Here is a 21,830-nt window from a genome sequence, read left to right on the forward strand (position 1 = left end):
TTCGTGGCATTTCCAATTGCAATCTTGTTTTCTTTTGCAAGCTAGAAATGTCCTCTGTTAATATTAACCAACTTTCTCAGGTAAATCTGTGCCAGTCGCCATCCACAGGCAAGTCTCTTTGTGTGGTTGCCAGAGAGGCAAATGAAACAGCCTGGCTCACCAGCAGCTTATGTGTGCATGCTATGTATTTTATTAATAGTTTCCTATGAAAGTAGTCAGCATAGATTGTACACAGCACATGGGTTGTGGAAGTTGTGGAAAATGGACAGACTTCAGGCAAAAGATGTGCTGTGGGAATTAAAAATTTCCTGATTCTTAAAATTGATTAGTTTTTACTATGGTATTTTAAGTAAAGTCTTTTCATTTGAATGCATTCCTAAAATCCTACCTCAAGCACATTGTTATCTCTATGCTAGCATAAAGTACAATTAAAAAGAAAAACATTTCACAGCATTTGCTGTGTGTGGTTTGATTGCCATTTATTTATATCTTTTTTTGTTTTTTACTTAAATCTTTTATTGTAAGAATACGATTAGATCATTTGAATTCTGTGGATCAGACTACGTGTGATTCATAGTGTTACTCTGAAGACAAGATGGGAAGACCTTGAAAAAACAGAGAACTGATCTTTCACATCATTTCAGTTAATATTAGCAAGAGCAAAAAATCCAGTTATTGGATGTCTCTGTGTATTGTTTCTCTGCAAACGATGGCATACTAACAAGTAAAATCATGTAAACACGCTGCTAGAAAACTAACAATGAAGCTAAACTTGATGTTTTTAATTTTCTGTGATACCCTTCTGTAGCTGACTGAAAATCCTAGAAAATATAATAATGGTTTTATCTATTCTCCATTAAATTCTACACCAGGCAGGTTCCTGAGGCTGTTGAGAGGCTGTGTATGCAGTGTGTTGGAAATGTGTTAAAAGCTGTTATAGAAATGAGAAGGTGCAGTATACCAGGCTGAGTGAGAAATGTGAACATGTAGTACTAGTTAGAGGTGTTAGTTTCACAGCATACTTTCTTAATAACTTCATATCACTGTCATAATGGATGTTAATAAGACCTCACTCTTCATTTTTAAATGGTTTGCACAGGCATTTTCTCATCCCCTTATCAGCGATTTTATTTGTGTTTCTAGATCATGGGGAATTCATATGCTGGGCAACTAAAATCTGCCCGTTTTGAAGAAGCTCTTCATAACTCTATAGAAGCTTCTTTGAGATGTAGCAGCGTGGTCCCACGGCCGATCTTCTCACAGCTGTACCTGGATCCTGACCAGCCTCCTTTCTTGCCGGAAGGTAACCATGAAAGTATGCCACATTTCAATTGTTTTTCTGTGTGAGGAAAGGGTGGGATGCATTTCATTTATAATAGTAGTAAACCCCCCAAATTGTACAGCTGTTCATTGTGTTACACAAAATCTGAATCTTAGGCTTCACTAAGGAGAAAACATGGCATGCTGGTTATTTTTGTAAAGGAGATAGATGCAAATGCTGTTCAAGTGAAACGTTTGCTTTCTTTTTGATTCCTCTCAGATGTGAAGCCAAAGGTAGAAGAGCTGGATAAAGAGTTAGTACATCGCTATTCACAAAATGGAAACCTGGACTTTTCTACCAACCAAACTGTTAATGAAATGGAAGATGAAGAGGAGGATGAAGACATGTCAGATTCAAGTAGTCCACCAATCCCATATTCACAAAAACCTGCCCCAGAAGGGTCTTGCACTACTGATGGTTGGTATCCTTTTTTTTTTTTTACTGTGTGATTAATTCTCAGTATAATGCCCTCTCTCTACAGTTAGAAACTCTTGAACTAGGAAGTCTGGAAATACAGTTTACAGTCAAGGGCTTAAATCTGAGAAAATACTGATTGAGAGGACTTGTTTTAGGACATAAAATGTAATGTATTATTTGAAGGCAGTGTCTAAGATTGGCTATAGCACTTCATTAGTTTCTGAAAGCCCCTTATTTTCTGTGGTTTACTGTCCTCAAAGAAGTTGCATAAGTCAGCACCAGTACGGCTGATTCTCAGTCTATCCCTAAATTGTTCTCAGAAACATTGGCAAAGCTGGATTTAGTTGCTTCCATGGGCAGAATGAAGACTTTGAAGAGAGAAAATGGAGAGGAGAGTTGGTGTTGCTTCTGCTGCCAAGGGGATAAGAGGAATGGTAGTGGAAGCTTTGTTTTGTCTTCCCCATCTTTTTGTTGGCCATTGTTTGTTTACCCTGGGATTTCCTGACTTTGGTCAAGATGAGCAAAATTGTTGACACTACTGTTTTTGTTTGGTTTTAAATGTATCAAAGAAAAGGTCAGATCATTATGCTCATACTTATTTGGACCAAGTAAACTCGATGTAATTTGTTCATCTTATCCCATAATTGTTCTATGCTGCAGATGGAACATCCTTAAAAAGGAAGATCTATTCATATCAGATGTGCTCTCTTAAAAACACCCTCCACCCCCACAAACACTTGAAAACAATCAACCCTTCTCACCAGGTCCAAAAGCCCTTCTTGACATTTTATTAAATGCCTTCTGGAATTGTGAGCTTCCTTGTGCAGGGTTCATAAGAAGTTACAATTTATAGAATGGTTTTGTATCTTACTGCATCAGTGATAGAAGTAAGCATTAGTCACTGGTAATTCTTTGACATTTTGGAGTGTACTTAGTGGCAAATGTTGACTTTCTTGCTTTTACTCCTTCTTTGCAGCTTACATGGGCGTGTTTACTCTCTGTAACAATGTACTGCCAGTTCCCTGTAACACAAAGAATAGAAAGCCTGGATTATGGGAAGCTGGGGAATATTGTTGGGAGAATTTGTTTTTCACACAGAAGTGTGTTTGCTGTCCTTTGGAACCTAGTAAATTGGTAGGAGGAGAGAAGGAGAAAGTATAACGTTATGTTTTCCTAGGAAGGTATTCTCTGTTGAGGACAAGTATCAGTAAATCCTGTATCAATCTGCTGTGGAGAGCAGGAGCAGTTCTGATCACTTCTGTTAAAGAAATGTAAAATAAGTTGAGCAGGATGCAGGGAACCCACAGGATGGTAAGAGGAAGAAGTTCTATCTAATGAGGCTCTTTGCCTACCAGGACAAAAGCTGAGATGGACTATGCCTTTCGAATTTGTAAAGGATGAAAGAAAATAAGGAGGGAGAAATACTGGTTGTGCCAACAGGGCCCTGCAGAAGTGTAATGGATGCATAAAATCTTTATGAATGCATTCAGGTTAAAGCTTTAGCATTCTTTAATTGCTGGTGTCACAGTTCTGGACCAGCCTGCCAGTAGCAGGAGTAGGGCAGAAAACCTTATCTGGCTCCAAGGCCACCATGTATATGATTGTGAAATAGCTTTCTATATGACATCAGGAGATCTTTCTCAGACTCATACACGCATTCTAGTGATCCCTGGTTGCAATTGCACGTCCAGACAAAAATGTTAGTTGTGAGCTTTCAGGTAAACGTCTGTGTATTTGCTTGAGAGGTGACCTTCCATCCACATGCAAACTGTTCCATGATCTCCAGTGTTGTTCTGAAAGAACTGATTTAGAAGAAAAGAGGTTTTGTATCTGGAAAAGGAAAGGATAGTAATTTTTTAAAATACTGCTAATGATCTTTTAGGACAGTTTTATGTAAGTGTTTAAAGTACTCAGGTTCCCAAACATTCACGCTGTAGACCGTATCTCAGCAAGACATTAATTGGATAGTTCATCTTTCATCTCATTCATATGCTCTTCCAGAGATGTACACAGGATTGCTGCCTTTGTTTACATCCCTTATCTTAGTTATTTAATTACAAAGATAAGTAACATTAAGAAAATGTTGAAGATTACTGATAGAGTAACTGAAGTCACTGTGTGTTTGAATACTTTAACCTAAGCACGTATTTAGTTGCTTATCCAAGAGCAGAATATTGGTACTAGAACCTGCAGTTCATAGCTCCACTTGCTGTAAAACCTGTCTCCCACCTTTTAACAAAGATGGGGTGAAAACTTTTTACCTTTTAAAGTAACTATGCTGTTTGCTTTTCCTGAATTCAGGATGTGTGCCATAATCATCATAACATTTTCTGTGGTGACCTGTTCTTTATTCAGATGGCTGAATTGTCAGTCACATGGACACAGAAAAAGTAGATCTTGATTCCTTTATTCATTGGTGAAAAAAATCAGTGCCTCACAAGTAACAGTGTGTTGGCTGCATCTGCTCAGTTGGCCATAGTACTAGATTACTTCCCTATTAGCCCGTTGGAAAAAGCAACTGTGTTTGCTATTGATCCTTACTATTTGTCATAGGAGATTCATTTATTTTCAAAGGTTTGTTGTTGGTTTTTTTTTTTTTTGCTGCTCAACACAAACTTTTACAACTAAGTTAACACCTTCCATGAAAATAAGGTTTCAAGAAAAGTAATTACTCTTTTTCATACAGGTACCACAGGTAGGCAACAAAATAATACAAGAAGCAGTTCTGAACCGTTTGTTTGCTGTAGCTTTAGAAGAGTTTGTTTCTAATTTGTGGAATAGGATTTTATGCAAGCTGTGGGAAACACAATAGTAGCACCTTTCTTTTGTTCGTAAATCCTCAATTTACCTGATGCTTAAAGAAGGGCCAAAGTAGTTTCAAAAGCAATTAGGTAATCAGGTACTTAACACCTGATCAGTTATTGTGAAGTTACAATAGCAAGTGACAGTGACCGGTAATTCATATGTAATTCTTGGAAGTTAATTCCTTATGCAAATACCTCATTTACTGCAGTACAACAAGGGCATGGTACCACACATTGAAACTACTTCTTACTTGCAGGGAAAGGTAAAATACGTACAGGTTTCATTTTTAAGATTCCAGCACTTTAGGTGTTGACAGTTCTGGGAATATATTTTCATTTTCGGGGAGACTTGACTGGATTAATTTCAATGCAGTGATGTTGGAGAATGCTTCTCAGAAGCAAAAACTAATGATTTTTCTTTCAAAGAAATGCAGATAATGTCTGTTAAAGCTATTCAGTATTCTTTTGTGTGTGTGTGACTGCTCTTGGTATTCGGGAATCTCTAATCACAATGTAGGTGCCTGATCTTTATTTAAAACAAAGCCAAGATCCTGTGGGAAGATGATTATTTTTAATGGAAGAGCTCAGCTCTGTGCATTTTCTTTTTATAATTATGTATTGGTGAACAATTTTGTGAAGAGAACTTGTTTCATTTTAGTGGCTTGAGAGTTTTCTTCTCTTCATAGTTAGAGGTCTATACAAGGTACAGAGGTAAATGTGACACTGAAGCGCCATTCTTTTTTCTTAAGAGTTGTATCTGTTAGTGCTGCTTGACACAGAGAATTAGGTGCAAGCTCAACTATAAATGAATAGGTATGAAATGTAATGGATTTTGCATGTTCTAAGTCTTAAGCATGGGCAGCACAAGTTCTGCTTGTACAGAGACATCATGTCTTGCCTTTCCTAATGTGGAAATAGTTAACTCTAACATAATATCAATGCAAAGTCTTGCAAAATAGGGAAGAAAATAAGATTGGACTCTGTGTTGCTTGCTAGCTGGGAAAAGAAAACGAGAGAAGGGGATGAATCCCTCCTTCCTCTCCCCACAACCAGTTAATGTGCTTCAAAATCAATGTTTCTTGGGTGGAACTTCTTCATTAAGTTCTAAAAAGCAGCAGGAACTTAAAAGTAGAAGGGAGATTTGTAACCCTGAAAGCCAAGGGAAAGAAGGATAATGAAGGGCTCTTGAGTATACCATCGGCATGTCTTTAAGGGAAAATTCAAGAGTTACACTGCTCAGAAGCAGGTTGGCATTCTCTCCACATCTCCTCAGGGAAGGGAGCCCCAGCCATTCCTGGCCAAGCTCCGCAGCCCTCCTTGCCTCTCTTCTTGCTGCTGTTGAATAAATAAAGAGAAAAGCCCCGGGAGGCTCTGAGGGTCTGTCTGTGCTGCGCCTTCTTGCTGCTCACCCACTGGGATCCCTTTCTGTTCCGCACTAGGGGAGCCTGAGGAAGCCCTTTATTACCAGCCCTGTTACTTGTCTCCCTCTCTGAGGAAACGAGGTTGCAGCAGATGCCCGTGAGCTCTACTGCCTGTCTGTTGGGAAGCTGGTGGCTGCTTTCTGCTGTTTTTGGCAGAGAGATATTGATCCTCAAGGTAGTGAATTTTGGCAAGACGTGTGATTTTCAGGAGCTGGTTGGGTGAAGTCAGAGTCCCCAAACCTATGTCCCCGGGGGCAGAAAAGTAATTATAGCTCTTCTCTAACACAGCCTGAACATTACAGAGGCATGTGCTGGCCAGTCTCTGATCCAGAGATGTCGCCAGCCAAAGCAGAGGAGGATGCCAGAGGAGATTGTGCAAGGAGGAAGTAGGGGAACATGTAGTGATCTGAGGCAATTCAGGGGATAAATGTTAGGTATTATTTCCAGATTAGGCAGGAAGTAGCATTTCTATAGTATACTCCTATATATCCAAAGAGGCTGCTGGTGCCCATGATAATAGACTGATACATCAGTATCTGCTAAAGGTACTGATGCATGGGTACCACTAAGATGTTACTGATAATGCTTATAAACTTGTTAAGATGTTATGGTATTTTTCTTGTACCTTCTGCCCAGGGGACTCATGCAGATTGGTGATTTGCAGCTGCTCCAAGTGTAGCTGAAGTTATTTTGCTTCTAACCCGGATAATAGCCAAGTCTTTGCTTTCGTCTCAATGTTGTTTGCTCTTCCTGAAAGCAAGTCTGAATCGAAACATAACTGTTAACAATGTTGACAACAAGAATCCTGCTTTCTTTGGTATCCTAGTATTGCTGTTGCTAACAATTCATTCAAAAGCCTCTTACTGGTCACCATTTGTGCTTCTGGGCATTACCTGAAAATTTTTAGGTAGAGACAAGGCTAAAGAGTAATTGTGTGAATGTATGGGTTTAAATCTGTTTTGAGATCTTACAGCACTTGCTGTTTCATAATCCTTGACTACAGATTTCCTGTTTGCCGACATTGTCAGCAGTGGGGAATTTCTCTGTTTTAGATCTAGATGTAGAGTGGTATTTTCTAAGCTCGTCAGCTACTCAGGTTTCCCTGAATGCCTAAATATTTAAGGCCACTTTTGAAAATTCTAGATGTGATACCCAAATAGCATGAGCATTTGAATAAGCAAATTCTGTTTTGAATGTAAGGGAGTTTTGTTTCTAGATCTATCTGCAATGTTTCTAAATTACATTAAAAAGTCTAGATAATAGTTCACCTGGTACCTAGCCTTCCATTCGATTAGGATCAGTGTGTTTCCAAGGAATACACTTTAAAGAGTTTAATGTACTAAAATGAAAATGCATCTAATCAGAAAAGAATAAATTTTGGTGTGTAACTTTTTATTGGTCAGTTATTGTTATAGTCCACTGATTTATAAATAGAAACTTAAGTCACTTAATTTTAGTTCACTGGCTGGAAGGTGTGTATGAGGGGCTAATCCAAGTGAGCTTTCAGTTCAAATGAGCTGTTGCTGGAACTGAGCTGACTGAATAACTGAACAAACTATTCAGCCAAGAACTGGTGCAGCAGACTGTGTGTGTAGGCACAAGACTGAGCCTGTATCAGGCCCTGTTTTCAGCAAGCTGCTGCTTGCCAGGAAGTTCATGCTAGCTGATTCCATGCATTCCACTTTGTGCATGCTCTTTGCCTGGTACAGTTCTGAGATAAAACAAAAAACAACTTTCACCATTTTTGCTGAAGCTTTAAACCATGGGTTTTAGTATAAGGGTGCAGACACAAATGTTAATAATGGTTGAGGTGGCTCTTGGTTAAGCTGTGATCGTGTTGTATTTCCACTTGCTCAGTCAGTGTTTTTCTCGAATGGTTTGGGTTTTTTTCTCTTACAGTTTCTGTAGCAACTATGGACTACTTGAATAACATTTTAAATTAGGTTTAAGTTATATACATTAATAGCTGAAGTCTTAACGGGTATTACAGTAACTTCAAATTTATTTTGGTATGTTTTTTAACAAAAATGTTGGTCAGTGTGGTTATGATTTCCTTTACTTTGAAATATTGATTCATGGAGATCCATGCATGTGCTGTCTATGTTATGGTTTTTCTGTGGCTGTAGCAAGAGAGAGATGGTCAATGGATAAATGTAGGATGTCTTTGGATATCCTAAAATGTGAGTGGGGGGCTCAGCTGCTGGGAGATGTATAAGGCCAGACTGTAGCACTGATCTTCCAGATGGAGAAGTGAGAATTGGAGGAGAACACAACATAAGAGTCTGGTTCTTCATAAACCTTGGTAGTGCTTTCATTGACTTCTGCCTAAGGGAAGTCATAAAGCTCTATGGGATCGTATCCTTTCCTGTGGAGGAAGCCACATGAGTATTGCTTTCTCCCACACCTGTTGTTTCCTTGCTTGAAAGTACAAATTACTCATTAAAAATAACATTGTGGAGCTGTACAAAAAGTGTCAGGTGATTTTAATCCCTGTAAGTCCATTGTTGGAGCTAGTGGAAGGGGCTTACAATGCTGTTAATTTACTGAGTCAAAAGAATCAAACTTTGAAGCTGGCTTTGGTTTGAGCAAAAGATTGGGCCAGCTGGACCTCCAGGGGTTCCATAATTGCTCTAAGCTGTTCCAATGAGGCATTTGAAAATCTCCACCATGGATGCTTGGTGCTCACCTTGAGTGCTGAGCTCCCAGGTTTGCCTCTGCACTGCCTGGCCGTCCTTTTTTGTGTGTCTCAGCCTGTCACATACTTGCTGCAGGACATGGAACAGCAACAGCTCACTTCAGTCTCCAGTTTTGCTGACTTCTGCTGCTGGCTTTAGCCCTACATTGACCAATAGCACAAGAACCAAGGTTATGTTCTTATTTTGTGTGCATACGTGTATTTGGATGGGAAAAAACCTAACCAGAGACTCTTAAGTCATGCAGGCCGTTGAGACTTCAAGAGAGAGTGGGAAACTTACAGAAAACATGGTGTACATCTCTAAAACCAGAGAATTAATTTTGTACTTGCTGGAATTCCTAAAATGTATAGACAAGTTAAAAAAGAGATTCTAAAATATTTTTCCTTTAGTAGGCAGCACTAAACTTCAGTCATCAATTTTTATCATTCCTTTGTATTACTTAGTGATGTTTGTGTACAGATGCCAGCCTGTTACAAACAACAAAGACAAAATTGGTTGTCTTGAAAAGACTGTGGACTAAAACTTGGCAAAGAAAAAATACTCTTTTGCATGTTTTAAGATCTGTTTTCTGTTATACAATCACAAGCTTTTCTTCCTGTTTTGAATGCTTGTTGAAAAATTAAGTTTCTGAGCCATTTATTGTCTGGTCTTTATAGACTTACATCTTTCCTCTGCTTGAATGTCTTCAGGATCTCTTTAAAATAATGTTATCTGTTGTGTCTGAAATTCTGAGCTAGTGAATCTGGTGAGGTGCTATCTCAATTTCCTCTGTTTCCCATGAAAAGTATATATTAAACCCCCCAGTTACAATATCAGGTTGTGAAGCCCCATTTACTTCTGTAACTGATAAAAAGAAGAAAATGAAATGAAATCTTTTGAAGATTTATCATTTGTTTTGGTTTGTTTTGTAGGTTTTTGTCAAGCAGGCAAGGATTTACGGTTAGTATCTCTGTGCATGGAGCAAATTGATATCCCAGCAGGCTTCCTGTTAGTAGGAGCCAAATCTCCCAACCTTCCTGAGCACATTCTAGTCTGCGCTGTTGACAAGCGGTTTTTGCCAGATGATCATGGAAAAAATGCACTTTTAGGTAAGAGATTTTCTTTTTTCTTCAAGCCTTAATAATTCAGAGAAAAAGGTCAGTTCAGAATTATCTGAAGTCATTTCAGCCAATGACCTTCAGTTAGAAATATGTTGAGGAGAGGCTTGTTTTTATTAAATTTAGATCTGTAGCTGAACCTGCCTTAAAAGCCCATTTTAAAACAAGTCCTTGATTCCACAATTAACTGCAATCAAAGCTTGGTGATTTCTGTGTAGGCAGAAGTCAATTGTAGCCCTGGCAATCTAAATGTGAACTATTCACGTACTCTTTACCTCTACTGATGCTTACAGCATTTTCATTTAAGAAGAAGTCTGCTCATGCCACTATTGAAGATGAGCTATCTATTTTTCTGTGGATTAAGGGACAAACTCTGCCCTTGGCTCCACCAGGAACATTGTTCTCAATAGGAGCTCTGAGGGCAGTTTGCTTCTCAAAATCTAATACTTCTCCAAAATCTAATGCGTGTGTGGGGAAAAAACCCCCACATTTACGTCATAATTGGTTACATTTATGAGCTTTAAAATTTTAATACAAGAATGCTACTTGGTGATTGAAGACAGCCATATGTGCGCTTAGGTTTCCTGCTGGCTCACAACTGGTGCATATTTTAACAGGCTAGTAAAAGTGATTTAGTATATTTTGGCTCCTTTAGCCTGTTTTGAATTTTCTGTCCCATTTCTCCCTCCAGTCATCATGCTGCCTAGCATATATTCAGAAAGACCTTTCAACAGGGAAGAAATTACAATAAAACATAAATACCCTGATTTAACCACACTGCTCAGATTCTGGTCCAGAACAGCAATGTTTAGCATAACTGTTGAAAACACCTAATTTTTGTACTTATGTGCTTTAATGTTATTTCTCCCTTAAATCTATTTAATATGCTGCTAAACACTAAACCGTTGCACCTAAGGCAGAAATCCCACTGACCTGAGTTAGATAGGAGCTGTGGGGTGATGTGCCCTTGATGGGTGCAGTTAGAAATGTGGGCTCATGGGATTATCTGGTGTGTACTGTCCTCCTCAGAGGAGTTTCTCCCCCACTGATCAGGCGAGGTGTCCAGAACTGATCAATAAGAACTATCTGATAGACAGACAGATGGTATTTAGTCTGATTAAATGTGGTACTACTGGGCTTTGTTCGTAAGCCTTCTTCCCCCCAGCCCTCAGCTTTGTGTCCATCTACCATTTCTGATATAGTTTCATAATGAGCCTAGTGACTCACATCTCTGCTCTGGCATTGCTCATGTTTTATGTCTCTATGTGTGTGTCTCTCATATTTAAATGTCTCTATGTGTGTGACTAGTACCTGTGGGGAGAGAACTGGCTTGGTAGCTCTGTGAGACCCTGATGACTGTTTCTGACAGCTGTGGAAAGGCACCAATAGTTCCTGTGGGTTGCAAAGCAGAAGAGGAGAACTGATTTGGTTCCATGAGAAATAGGATGAAATAATCTACTTCTTGGAATCCTCAGCAGCATGATGATAAAAGATGATAATGAGGCACAGTAAGGCTAAAGATAATGGCCTCATTAATAGGAGTTCTGCAGAAAATGCACTGTGTCAAAAGGACTGATTTTTATTTTTTCATAAAACTACAAATTTGGTTGCCAGGCGAGTGTAGGAACCGGTGTTCTCCATGGTGCTTGGCATTGTTGGAAATAATGATAGTCATGAGGATGAAAATTGGTTCTGTTAGAGATCTTGAACTGATCAGTAAATGAGGAAAAAACCCCAAACAACCACAAAATTAAGGCATTTCTACTTGGTATTAATTTGTCCAGCTCTATTATAAATAATTATCCATGTTCCAGAAAGAATATAAAGTATTTCTTCATTAAGGGCTGAAAGCAATTCAGAGACAAGTGGAGTGGCAAGTAAGCCAGAAGAGTTTAATTGTTCAGCATTAGATAGTAGAGGGCTTATTCAAACAGCAAGGATTTTAAGGCAGGCACATTTCAGAACATGACCTGTGCTTTGTTCTAGGAAATGATAGACCACTGGCATCTGTATACACCATTCCCATTAGCACGGCTGTGAATGGCACTGGAAACCAGGAGTGCTTACAATCCTCAGGCTGGGCCCTATCTTCCAGACCTCAACTCAACTCTGTCGAAACCATGTTGGAAACATTGCAGAAATGCAGACTTTGTTCCTGAATCTGTTACTTTCATGAGAGGTTGTAGGTCTCCAACAATATTCTGAAGCACTCCTAACTTTTGCCATGAAAATCTTGACATCAAATGATTGCTTTTAAGACTTTAAGAAGCCTGTAAGGTCCAGCTCTCTTGGAAAGTGCTTTGTAAAATTGAGTCTCAGTGAAAATTTATTACAGGTTAAGGTTTGTTTTAGTCACATGAAATTATTACTATGGATTAGCCACTGTTTTGAGAGAGAGATGCATGCAGCTTCGTGCTCATGGATTTTTAAATGTAGAAAAATGGAATTATATTTTTTTCTCATGGAAACTTCCTAGTTTGGCATCATAGTTCTTCCCCTGCCAAGTAGTTATTCCTTTCTGCACTGTGTAAAGTAGAAAATTGGTGGTAGGATTTTGGCATAAGTTAATAAGATCTAGAAAGATGGAAAAGTTTCAGTCTTCAGCTAAGACTAACATCTGCCTGTGTTTGGCTGCTTCCTGACACGCATGTACTGTGAATGTACATCCACAGAAGCTGTCTGGCTGAAGGCCTCCAGTACCTCTGAACCAGTTATGCAGGTAGGTTAAAATAGCCTTATTCTTTGCAGATAGTACTAGTCATTTAATCTGTATATCTTCTGCTTCATTCTTCCAGGATTTTCTGGGAATTGTATAGGCTGTGGAGAAAGAGGATTTCGGTACTTCACAGAGTTTTCTAATCATATCAACCTGAAATTAACCACTCAGCCAAAGAAGCAGAAGCACTTAAAGTACTACCTAGTAAGAAGCTCCCAAGGCGTACTGTCAAAGGGACCCCTTATTTGCTGGAAAGGTAATAAAGATGCCCATTCACTTATGGGATTTTTATTATATTAGTGTGATGTTGAATGAAAAGTTGAAAGTTGATGTTGTAAATGTATGCATCAAAAGGAACTGTAGAAGACGACTTTCATTATTGCACTGATTTCACTGAAGTCTGGATTTTGCCAAAGAGGTCTTAATAGTAACCATGCAATTGTAAATAGTCTTCCTCCATTTCCCCATACTTTCAGCAGAAGCCCTAAGTCTGGCTGTCTTAAGATGTGCAGCCATCTTGGTAGAAGAAATAAGGTTGCTCAGTCTGCTGATCCTTTTCTGTGCCTGAAGCAAGATGACTCACAGCCAGGGCTCCAACATTGGCTTTCCACTGATATTCATCTTAGCTGGTGCAATTCAATATGTCTAATGCCTGAGGACAGCTAGCACACTATAAGATTAAGAAAGCTCAGGCCACTGATCTCAGGGAAGAGGAGAAATCTTGCATATTATTGCCATTTATAGCATGTTTTACACTTGGAGTTAGCCTCCAGTGGAGCAGCCTGTGCAATATTATGTGCTAAAGAGATTACGTTTGTGACCCAAAGGAAAGGTAGCCATGGGGTCCGTTATTGGTGGATGCAGACTTTTGGAGCTAGAGCCATGCAAAGACTCGAGGAGGGAATGGTTTACCTACTCGCTGTCTAGTAAGATGGTATATATGCAGAAAGCCTGTCTTCCTCAGCTGTGGTCTCACTCAGTAAAGACAGTTTGATCTGGTGCCTGTTGTTCCAGCGAGGAGGGTGTGAGGAAAGGAGAAGATCCACAGGAGGACTGACACACATCTGAAGAGTCGCATCCTTATGTGAATAGCAGCATGACACCAGAAAGAGATGGTTATCACTGAGCTATATGAGCTATTATAGTATTGTATCAGTTAGTGGTTCAAAGGAATCCTGGCTTCAGCTGCTTTTCTCTGTTACAAGTGTAATGAACTACAGCTTTAGAGTAAATGTGTATGTGTTTCAGCAGCATTTTTCACACAAAACTACAGAAAGATTTAATTTGGTAGTGAAGTTCCAGATGCAGAAAAAATAAACCTTAATGTGCTTCTGGAATCCTTTCCCTGAAACCCCACCCTGATGCTCATGCAGTTGAGGTTGGCCTGGTAAATGCAGTCAGGAGTAACGAGGCAGTTACTGGGGTCACTTTTGGTTATATGTTGATTATAAGTGTTTTGAGGACCCATGAAAGTTTAGGAAGTTGGCCAGGAACTGACCTCATGGGCATTTTTCCGATATGCTCTATTGCCCTATTGCTACCATCTGGTAACCCTCCACCCCTTACTTACATTAAAGGTCTAATTAGAAGAAGAGAAATGCTTTTAAACACTCCCTTTTCTTCAAACAAAACCTGACTAGATCTCAGTTTTAAAACTGGACTAATGTATGATTTTTAAGGTGACTTTCTCCTCCCTCAACTCAGTTTTCATCCAGACAGTCACAGCGCTGAGATCTCCCCAAAGGTTTTATGGAGGCATAATAAGAATCAGCACAATTTCTCCTTTTAAAGGGCATCGTAATGGTTTGTATAAAGGTTGTGCCACAGAAGTTGCTGAGTGTTTCCTGGGATATGTCCAGTATCTTCAAATCTCCTGGAAGCTGCCAAGTGAGGGGCTCTTGCTGTTTTGCAGCATCTGGTCTGTGTTTGCCTGGCCCTCTGAGTGGCCCCCAGGGAAGTTTTGTTAATTAGAAGACAAAGTTGACTAAAGTGTGAGAGCCATATTTTCACTGAATGCTGCCATTTGCTGCTGTTTGTTGTACGTGCTGTATGTTTTGCTTTTAACATTTTGTTGCCTTTCACCACCGTGTTGCTGAACTTTCTTTCTGGAAGGCAGGCCTTGTTAATATGTACTGTAGCTGCTTCGTTTGCAGAATGTAGAAGCAGGCAATCATCTGCTGTTAGCCTCTCTGCTAAACCAAATCCTTCGGTGTCACCGTCCACGACCCCAGAGGGTGGATCAGCTAATGGATACAAATCAGGGTTCACTCAGACAGGTAGGAGCTGAAAGTGCTATAAAGATAACCATTGGGGGTGGTAAGTTACCTCAGGTACTGGTGGTTCAGGGATGCTGCAAATAACTGGGTATTTACCTCAAACCATGTGCAGATTACAGCAGGGAGGATGCCTTTCAAAATTTGCTTTTTGAAAGATGAAGACACAAGTGAAGCTGAAGGTTAGCTTAGTCCTCATAGGAGTAGTCGATTAAAAAGTGTTAAAGGATCTTTTGATTAACTAATTTGATTCTGTTCCTCCCTGTGTTGGTTTCATTTATTTTGTGGATCTCAAAAAACTTGAATTACACATTTCTAGGGAGGCGTTTACTTAGTCTATAGACTAGGCTATTTGTCTCAAAAACAAAAGTAATCTCCTTTTGACGCTAGGGGGGTAGTTTTTATTTATTTGCTTATTTATATATTTAAATTTTATTGCACACAAGGGTGTGCTTAGAATAGCAATTCCCCCATACGCATACAGTGGTTTTGTGTTATGTGAGGTAAGATGCATCTTATAACTGTTCTATAAAGCTATTAATGGTATACTTAAGCTGAAAATGTAAAAATCCATTATTGGCTGACAAAGAAGCAGCATCCTAATTTCACTTCTCTATTTATTGCAAATAATCAAGGTGCTTTTCTTTGAGCTTTCTTTTTTTTCTCATTGCTTTATTGCAGCTCCGTCTGTGCTGTTCCATGGGTTTGTGTCTGTTTGCGCTACTTCTTGCAAAATTAAAAACAGCAGAAAACTTTCTGTTAGCTCTTGAAATTGATTGATTGTTTGTACCAGAACAAATGTTTCTCTAGGGGAGTATGAAATGCAGATACAAAACTGAGATGGTTAAAGCACTTTTTCCACTTTCAAAGTATGTTAAAAAGGAATAACAAGCAAAAGCTGAACACATGCATTCTTATGAAATTGTAATCACTGATCAGTATGTTCAGGGACACTTTCCCCAGGTGGTCACCCTGTTTCTGTTTAGGAAGCTATATGCTTTAGACTTGCATTAAAATTAAATGAGTGTTGTTTAAATACATCTGTGTTTCATTGCATGATCCCTTGGTTTCCAGATCCTGACATGAGAACTGTGCAGATGCATGAGGACCTATTTATTTGAAACAAAAAGTGATCCAATATTTACACAGCTTTGTCTTCTATTGTACCTGCCAAGTTAATAGATACACCTTTTATATACTGCTTTTTCCTTATCACTCACTGTGATTTTTCAGTCTACTTCGTGTTTCTTTGTGTCACTGTTTGTACTCTGAGGTCATGGTTGCCAAAACCTTTTTGTGTCCTGCTGTTATCTTCTAGTGAAGATAATGCCACATTCATATATATGAAGCCCCTGTGACCAGGAGAAGGGGGGAGAGCACATTTTTTTTGGTGGTGTGAATTCTGATGTGTGCCACCTATGATGGAGTTCTGACTTTTTCTCTCCTAGGCTCTGAACAGCTGTTTGTGCTTCGAGTTGACTTCTTGGTTGTTTTATAACAGGACTACTTTTTAGCAAGTCACTTTCTGAAACTGTTTTCAGTTTATTGCAACTCACACCCATTTTTTCCTTGTAAACTTGTGTCAGTATTTCTGGTTTCTGCCTTTATAAATGAGTGAGTGGTTTGGCCTCCAAGTTCTGGAAGATGCCTATAGGTAGGGAGCTGTGGGCACACTCAGAGTACTGCATTGAAATGATAATTTCATGATAGAAATTAGAACACGAGAGAATTCTGAAATACCACAGTTAATGTTGACAGTATGGTGTGGCCATGACATTGCAGACAGACGTCAGGTTCACCTTTCATGGTGAAGTGTGAAGGTGCAGTTCTGTTGCAAAGAAGAGGTAACTGGCGGTGAAAAATGGCTGAAACCTTGAACAGTATCAAAAATTCAATTTTAGCAGGCACATGAAAGGGAAAACTTCAATTCAGGTGTTAGAAGGGGAGTTAGGCAACCGGACAGTTTGCTTTGAGGAAAGCTTTAGCACTACGTATTTGCTGTATCATATTTAACAAGAGATCAGGCCTGTGGCCTGGTGATCTGTTTTGTTCAGCATTCAGAATAATTCCCGTGAATGTAGACAAGGTTTTCTGGTGGAGCAGCAGCAGTAAAGGCTTCTGTGTTTGTTCCCCTCTCAGTTAGTTTGTCTGGCAAAGCAGACTCTCCTCCCCACTCTCCTTCACCAAATGGTGTGTGGCCTGAGGGTGAATATATTTGGCAGATCAAGTTGGTCTTTGCCTTCTGTTTTCTTTGCCTGGCTGTTTTACTAGGACATCTGTAGGTGAACTTAGCCTACTTTGCCTACTTGTTGCAGACTACTTTCTGGACAGATGCTGGGTGAATATTCTTTCACTTCAGTTAAAAGAATTTAGATTAGTCAGTGTATTGTCATTCGAATATTGAATTTTTCTTGAAGTAAATTGCTGATATTAAATGTTAACGTAGGGGCCTACGTGCTGAGAGGTTTGGAATTGTTTCTGATTTACAATTTTATACTGGGCAAGAATTACGTTTGTTCTTCAGTTTATCCAGGTAGAAAATGAGGTTTATATTTTTCAGACTTGGTAAGGTGCTCTAAGGGGCTGCTGTTTGTTAATTCATTCCAAGCGTATGGGCTCAGATACCCTTCGTTTCTTATCCAGCCTTATAAATGGATGTACACTTCTCATAGCCTTATAGATAGTAGTGTTGTAAGGAGGAAAACCTCCTCCTTACAACATTTGATATTTTTTCTGCCTTAAATCAATCTCAGCTATGTCTAAACTTCTATCAAAGATTGAGTAGCTTGTTCTTGAAAATCTCAGGTGGTGGAGATTCCACAACCTTCTAAAGCAGCTTATTCCAGTGCTTATTCCCTGTGCTTGCTGGGAGCAAGTCATGTACCTCCTTCCCTTCACTTTCTTATCTTAACATGGGATAACTGTTTACTTGCCCATCCTATAGGGGTATTTTGAGGAGTGAGGTAGTGCTTTCTACAGTTAAAATATTTTTTTGAGTGTATCGAATGCAAAATATTGTGGAAGAGACCAGTCATGGGTTCAGTAGATTATAATATTCTATAGGAATGCCCAGTTAAATGTTTGTTACGACTCCTAAAAAATACCAATACATAGTGAATTCTTAGGAGCGTAAAAATAATTATTATATGTATTAGAAATTATTATATGCATAGGTGAGCTTAGATAAATGTGTGTGACTGTTTATGTTTATATAACACAAATTATATACATATATATATAGATTATTTTAATCATTACTTAATTAAACAACTTATTTTCTCAGATTCTTCGGTATTCAGTCCAGCAAAATCATCTTCTGCTATTAATTTAAGTGGAACTCAAGACCCATCCCGCAACAAGAACATTGTGAAACCTCTGGCTCTGTCAGTACAGCTCGTAGGAAAAACATTTGCTGCAGGTACAGTTTTGCTTTCCAGGATAGCTCTCAGCTATCCTGGAAATCACTGTCTTAACAGCCAAGAAATAATTGAGTCATCATTTTGGTGGAAAAAGGAAAGGAAAATGTGCACTAGCATTCTCCAAAACTCTCATCTTCTTGCAGTCCTCTGCACAGAAATTTTTCATGGCCATTACTGTCCCGAAAGTGAGCCTCATCTTGGCTTTCAGATTTGACATTGTGATAAAAGTGCATGTCATACCCCTTGTTGCACTTCCTAAGACATCTAAGAGAGCATGAAAGTCACCTCTTGATATCACACTGATTCTTGCCTCAGTAACTGAGAGCTGTGTGGTGTTCTGCATTTGTAACAGGTATAGTTCCTCCACATACATTTAAGGGAGTTTTAATATCTGTGCTGTTTTAATTATTCATTTCTGTATTGTGTGTTTAATAACTTAGGATCCTCAGCTGTGGTATCTAAATCCCTCACTGGTTCTCTTTTGTGATATTCTGATTGTTTATTACTTTAGCTGGTTATTCCTTTAAGCAACAAAAAGAAAGATTACTACACAGAATTATGCTTGAATAAGAAAAAAAATAAATTTATTTGGTTTATGTATGCACATAATCATTAAATTTTATAATGATGTATTATATCTGCTATTTTATACAATTTATATTGTTGTTGTACCTAATTATATTATGCTGTACCTAATGAATCTGTAACCGTTCTTTATGTAAAATACCCTTTTCCCCTCCATACTTGTGTAAGAGAATTTATCTTGCAGTGAAATTACTTCCGACCATTTCAGCCACTTCTGTAACTGACCCATATTGACCATCTCTGTCCATACCAAATCACTGACTGAGTAAAAATGGGGAACATCAATGGGCAAGTGATGCTATTCAAATTTTGCTATTTGGCAACCTGAGGCTCTGGTGCTTGTATTTATTTGGATGACTGTGGCTGGAGAGTTCCACGTTGCATTGCTTTAAGCCAAATACCCACATTTCAAATGCTTTCTGTTGCAGTTTACGTCTGCAAATCTCCTGCTGCTGCTCCTGGAATATGTTCCTGGGAGCTAAGTCCGTGTGGAGCTGGCAGATAACAGCAAGGAGCTGTAGTCCCCATGGGGCTCCATGTCTTCTCTGCAGTTTGTGCCATTGCTTTTTTTCCTTCTGGAATAATTAGGCTCTGAAAAAGCATAAGGAGTTCAGAAGTGTGAGAATAACAGCTGGCGATCCTCCATTGTTGTAGTTTCATTTTGTTACCTGGATATAATGGTTCTGCCAGGGTGTCAGGCTTGCTGTGTACAGTACATGGACAACTGGGGGAAAAATACAGATGCACAGAAGTGGCTTAGAAATCTTTACAAAATGAATTAACTATGCACTTTTTTTTTTGTAGTTTTCGGGATCTAAAAAACCATGTCGCAAACTACATAATCATTCTGTGTGTGTGTAGTTTTTTAGTTTATTTTGGTGGGCTTTCTTTGGGTATTTTTGTTCTGCCTATCCGCCCCACCCTGAAACCCGGAGACCTCATTTCAAGGTTGGGATTTTGCAGCCTATGAGCAAATTATTCTCTGCCAAGTACACTTCATGCTTTCCATGGAGTATGTTTCTTTCAGTCACGCATCTTGCCCTGTTCTTTTGTGTATCCATGTGGCTGTATTATTTTGTTTGTTTGTTTTCAAGATTGTCTCAAGCCACACACTCTGTATTTTATTATACTCAGCTCCTCTTTCACTGCGTGCCACTGATGTTGCTAATGGAAACGCTAATGGAGGAAGAAATAGCGTATTGAGTTCTACAGTCTCTCGGCCAATGCCTCACTCAACATCTCCCAGTCCTGGCTGTGCAGCTGGAGACCAAGGTAAAGAAAATTTCTCTGTTCTTTTATTTTAAGCAGCGCTGGCTGTTGAGCCTGAAATTGGTGATTTTGTTCTTCTTCCCATTATAGCTGTTTCTGCAGTTCGGTCTTTACAGATCCATTTGGTTTTTGACAAGGCCATTAAATTGATAATTTTGTACTTTTCAACACAGGTAACAACGTTTTTCACATCATAGTCTGGTTTCATGTGAATTTAGGTGGTAAACCTCTGGTGCTCTGCGACATGTTACCAGCTCAACACCAGCATGAAATGGGAATGTGGGCTGGATTGGGTGGATGGGGTTTAGAATTAGTTTTCGTTTTCCTTCTCAGCATCAATGTCAAGTTCTGGACCACCAAAGAAACGTCACCGGGGATGGTCTCCTGGGTCCCCAGTCCGTCCTCCTGGTTTGGCAGTGCCTGTTCCTACAATTCGGCCTGCAGCAAGAACAGGTAAAACTTGACTAATACAGAGATGCTTTCTAGAAAACTGTCCTCAGCTGAACTGGTAGCCCTCTGCTGCTTCTCCTGTGTTGCACAGAAAACATGACTAAGCTTGTTGAAGTAGTTAAGGACAGCATGGAAAGTTTTCCAGATGCCCCAGAAAAGCACACATTGCCTTGTGCGTGTTGCCCTAATCTTAAGATGGGACACAGGGAAAGTGAAACTATGTGAGGAGACTTTGTGAGACGAGATGTCTTTTGTGCATGGAAAAGCTGTAGGAGGATTATGTAGCATCATATGAAATAAGATTAATTACAGGTATGTGTGAATACTCATCAATATCCATGTAGATACCTCTTTATATGTAACTATTAATAAAACTGCTCACTATTTGAGCACTTTTCAGTTCAGGGATTTAGCATACTTTGTTAAGGGGAATATACAACTACTTATTCCTGTCTCTACAGAGGGAGAGAATAAACAAACAAGGAAGAGGAAAAAAACCCATTTGTCAACATGTACAGAGTATTTTTAACTCTGCTTTTGAAGGTTTGGTTTTGAGATATTTAGCAACTAATTTTGAGAGATATACATCATTGGAAGAAGGATTGCATGATAGTTCAGGCCTGTCTATTTGGTCCCCTCAAGTCAGTTGTATCTTTTGGGGATTTCTAGCTTCACAGACTTGCTGAAGATGTGAGATATAAGGCAATCTCCCCGTTTTTCTTGACTTTGTCTCCACCAATCTACTACCTCTGCTGTGTACTCCATTTTCTATGGCTTTCATAGTATTTTCTCTGGTGAATAAACAACTTTCACTCCTAAAACACCTACACACATTCATGCTGCCTTTGACACTTTTCTGTTGATGGCACTGTTTGAAAAATCTGTTGCAAACACCAACTGAAGCCTGAGAAACTTCTGAAGCAGACCTCGTGCTGAAACCTGATTTCAGAGTTCTTGCGCTTTATTTCTTTTAACTTGTAAAAGCTTCTCTTCCTCTTTCACTAGTAAAGCCTAAGTTTTATCCTTGTGGCAACTGTCTTGAGGACAGCTTTGAGATTTTGGCTTGTGTTTGTTTTTCTCATCTACATATATTCTAGATCAGAAGTCAGAGCAGTCTTCCCTTGTATTGAGAGTCAGTATTGACAGGTAGCCTCTGTCTTAGAGGTGGCCTTTTGGCTTAGTACTTGGCTTTGTTTAAAGATGCATATTCAAACCTGTGTTCTCCTCTCTCATTCCCACCAACAATACAGTGGTCAGAAGGAGTTTTATTTTAGGGGTGGGACTACAGGAGGATATAGGCTCTTAATTTGAATTACTTCAAGCTAAAGCAGGAAATGCAGAGACCTTTGAATTTTATTACAG

General features: G+C 39.2%; 1 protein-coding gene across 10 annotated transcripts in view; it reads left to right on the forward strand.

Moving 5' to 3' along the window:
- Positions 1-21,830, forward strand: part of GREB1L (GREB1 like retinoic acid receptor coactivator) — a 140,153-nt gene that overhangs the window by 78,148 nt on the left and 40,175 nt on the right. For 3 of the 10 annotated variants that reach the window (XM_061360465.1, XM_061360467.1, XM_061360466.1), the window contains exons 3-10: positions 1,144-1,315; positions 1,541-1,738; positions 9,571-9,747; positions 12,552-12,728; positions 14,611-14,748; positions 18,029-18,163; positions 19,884-20,021; positions 20,352-20,471. In XM_061360465.1, coding sequence (XP_061216449.1) covers positions 1,147-1,315; positions 1,541-1,738; positions 9,571-9,747; positions 12,552-12,728; positions 14,611-14,748; positions 18,029-18,163; positions 19,884-20,021; positions 20,352-20,471 — 1,252 coding nt within the window. In that variant the 5' untranslated portion in view covers positions 1,144-1,146. Of the gene's footprint in view, positions 1-1,143; positions 1,316-1,540; positions 1,739-9,570; positions 9,748-12,551; positions 12,729-14,610; positions 14,749-16,775; positions 16,936-18,028; positions 18,164-19,883; positions 20,022-20,351; positions 20,472-21,830 lie in introns of those variants that run through there. The other 7 variants (XM_061360469.1, XM_061360470.1, XM_061360471.1 and 4 more) reach the window with 5 other exon arrangements.

The sequence above is a fragment of the Neopsephotus bourkii genome, unplaced genomic scaffold, assembly GCF_033783945.1.
Source record: "Neopsephotus bourkii isolate Nb327-2 ecotype Australia unplaced genomic scaffold, CSIRO-AGI_Nbou_v1 NB_1027, whole genome shotgun sequence".
Classification (NCBI taxonomy): domain Eukaryota; kingdom Metazoa; phylum Chordata; class Aves; order Psittaciformes; family Psittacidae; genus Neopsephotus; species Neopsephotus bourkii.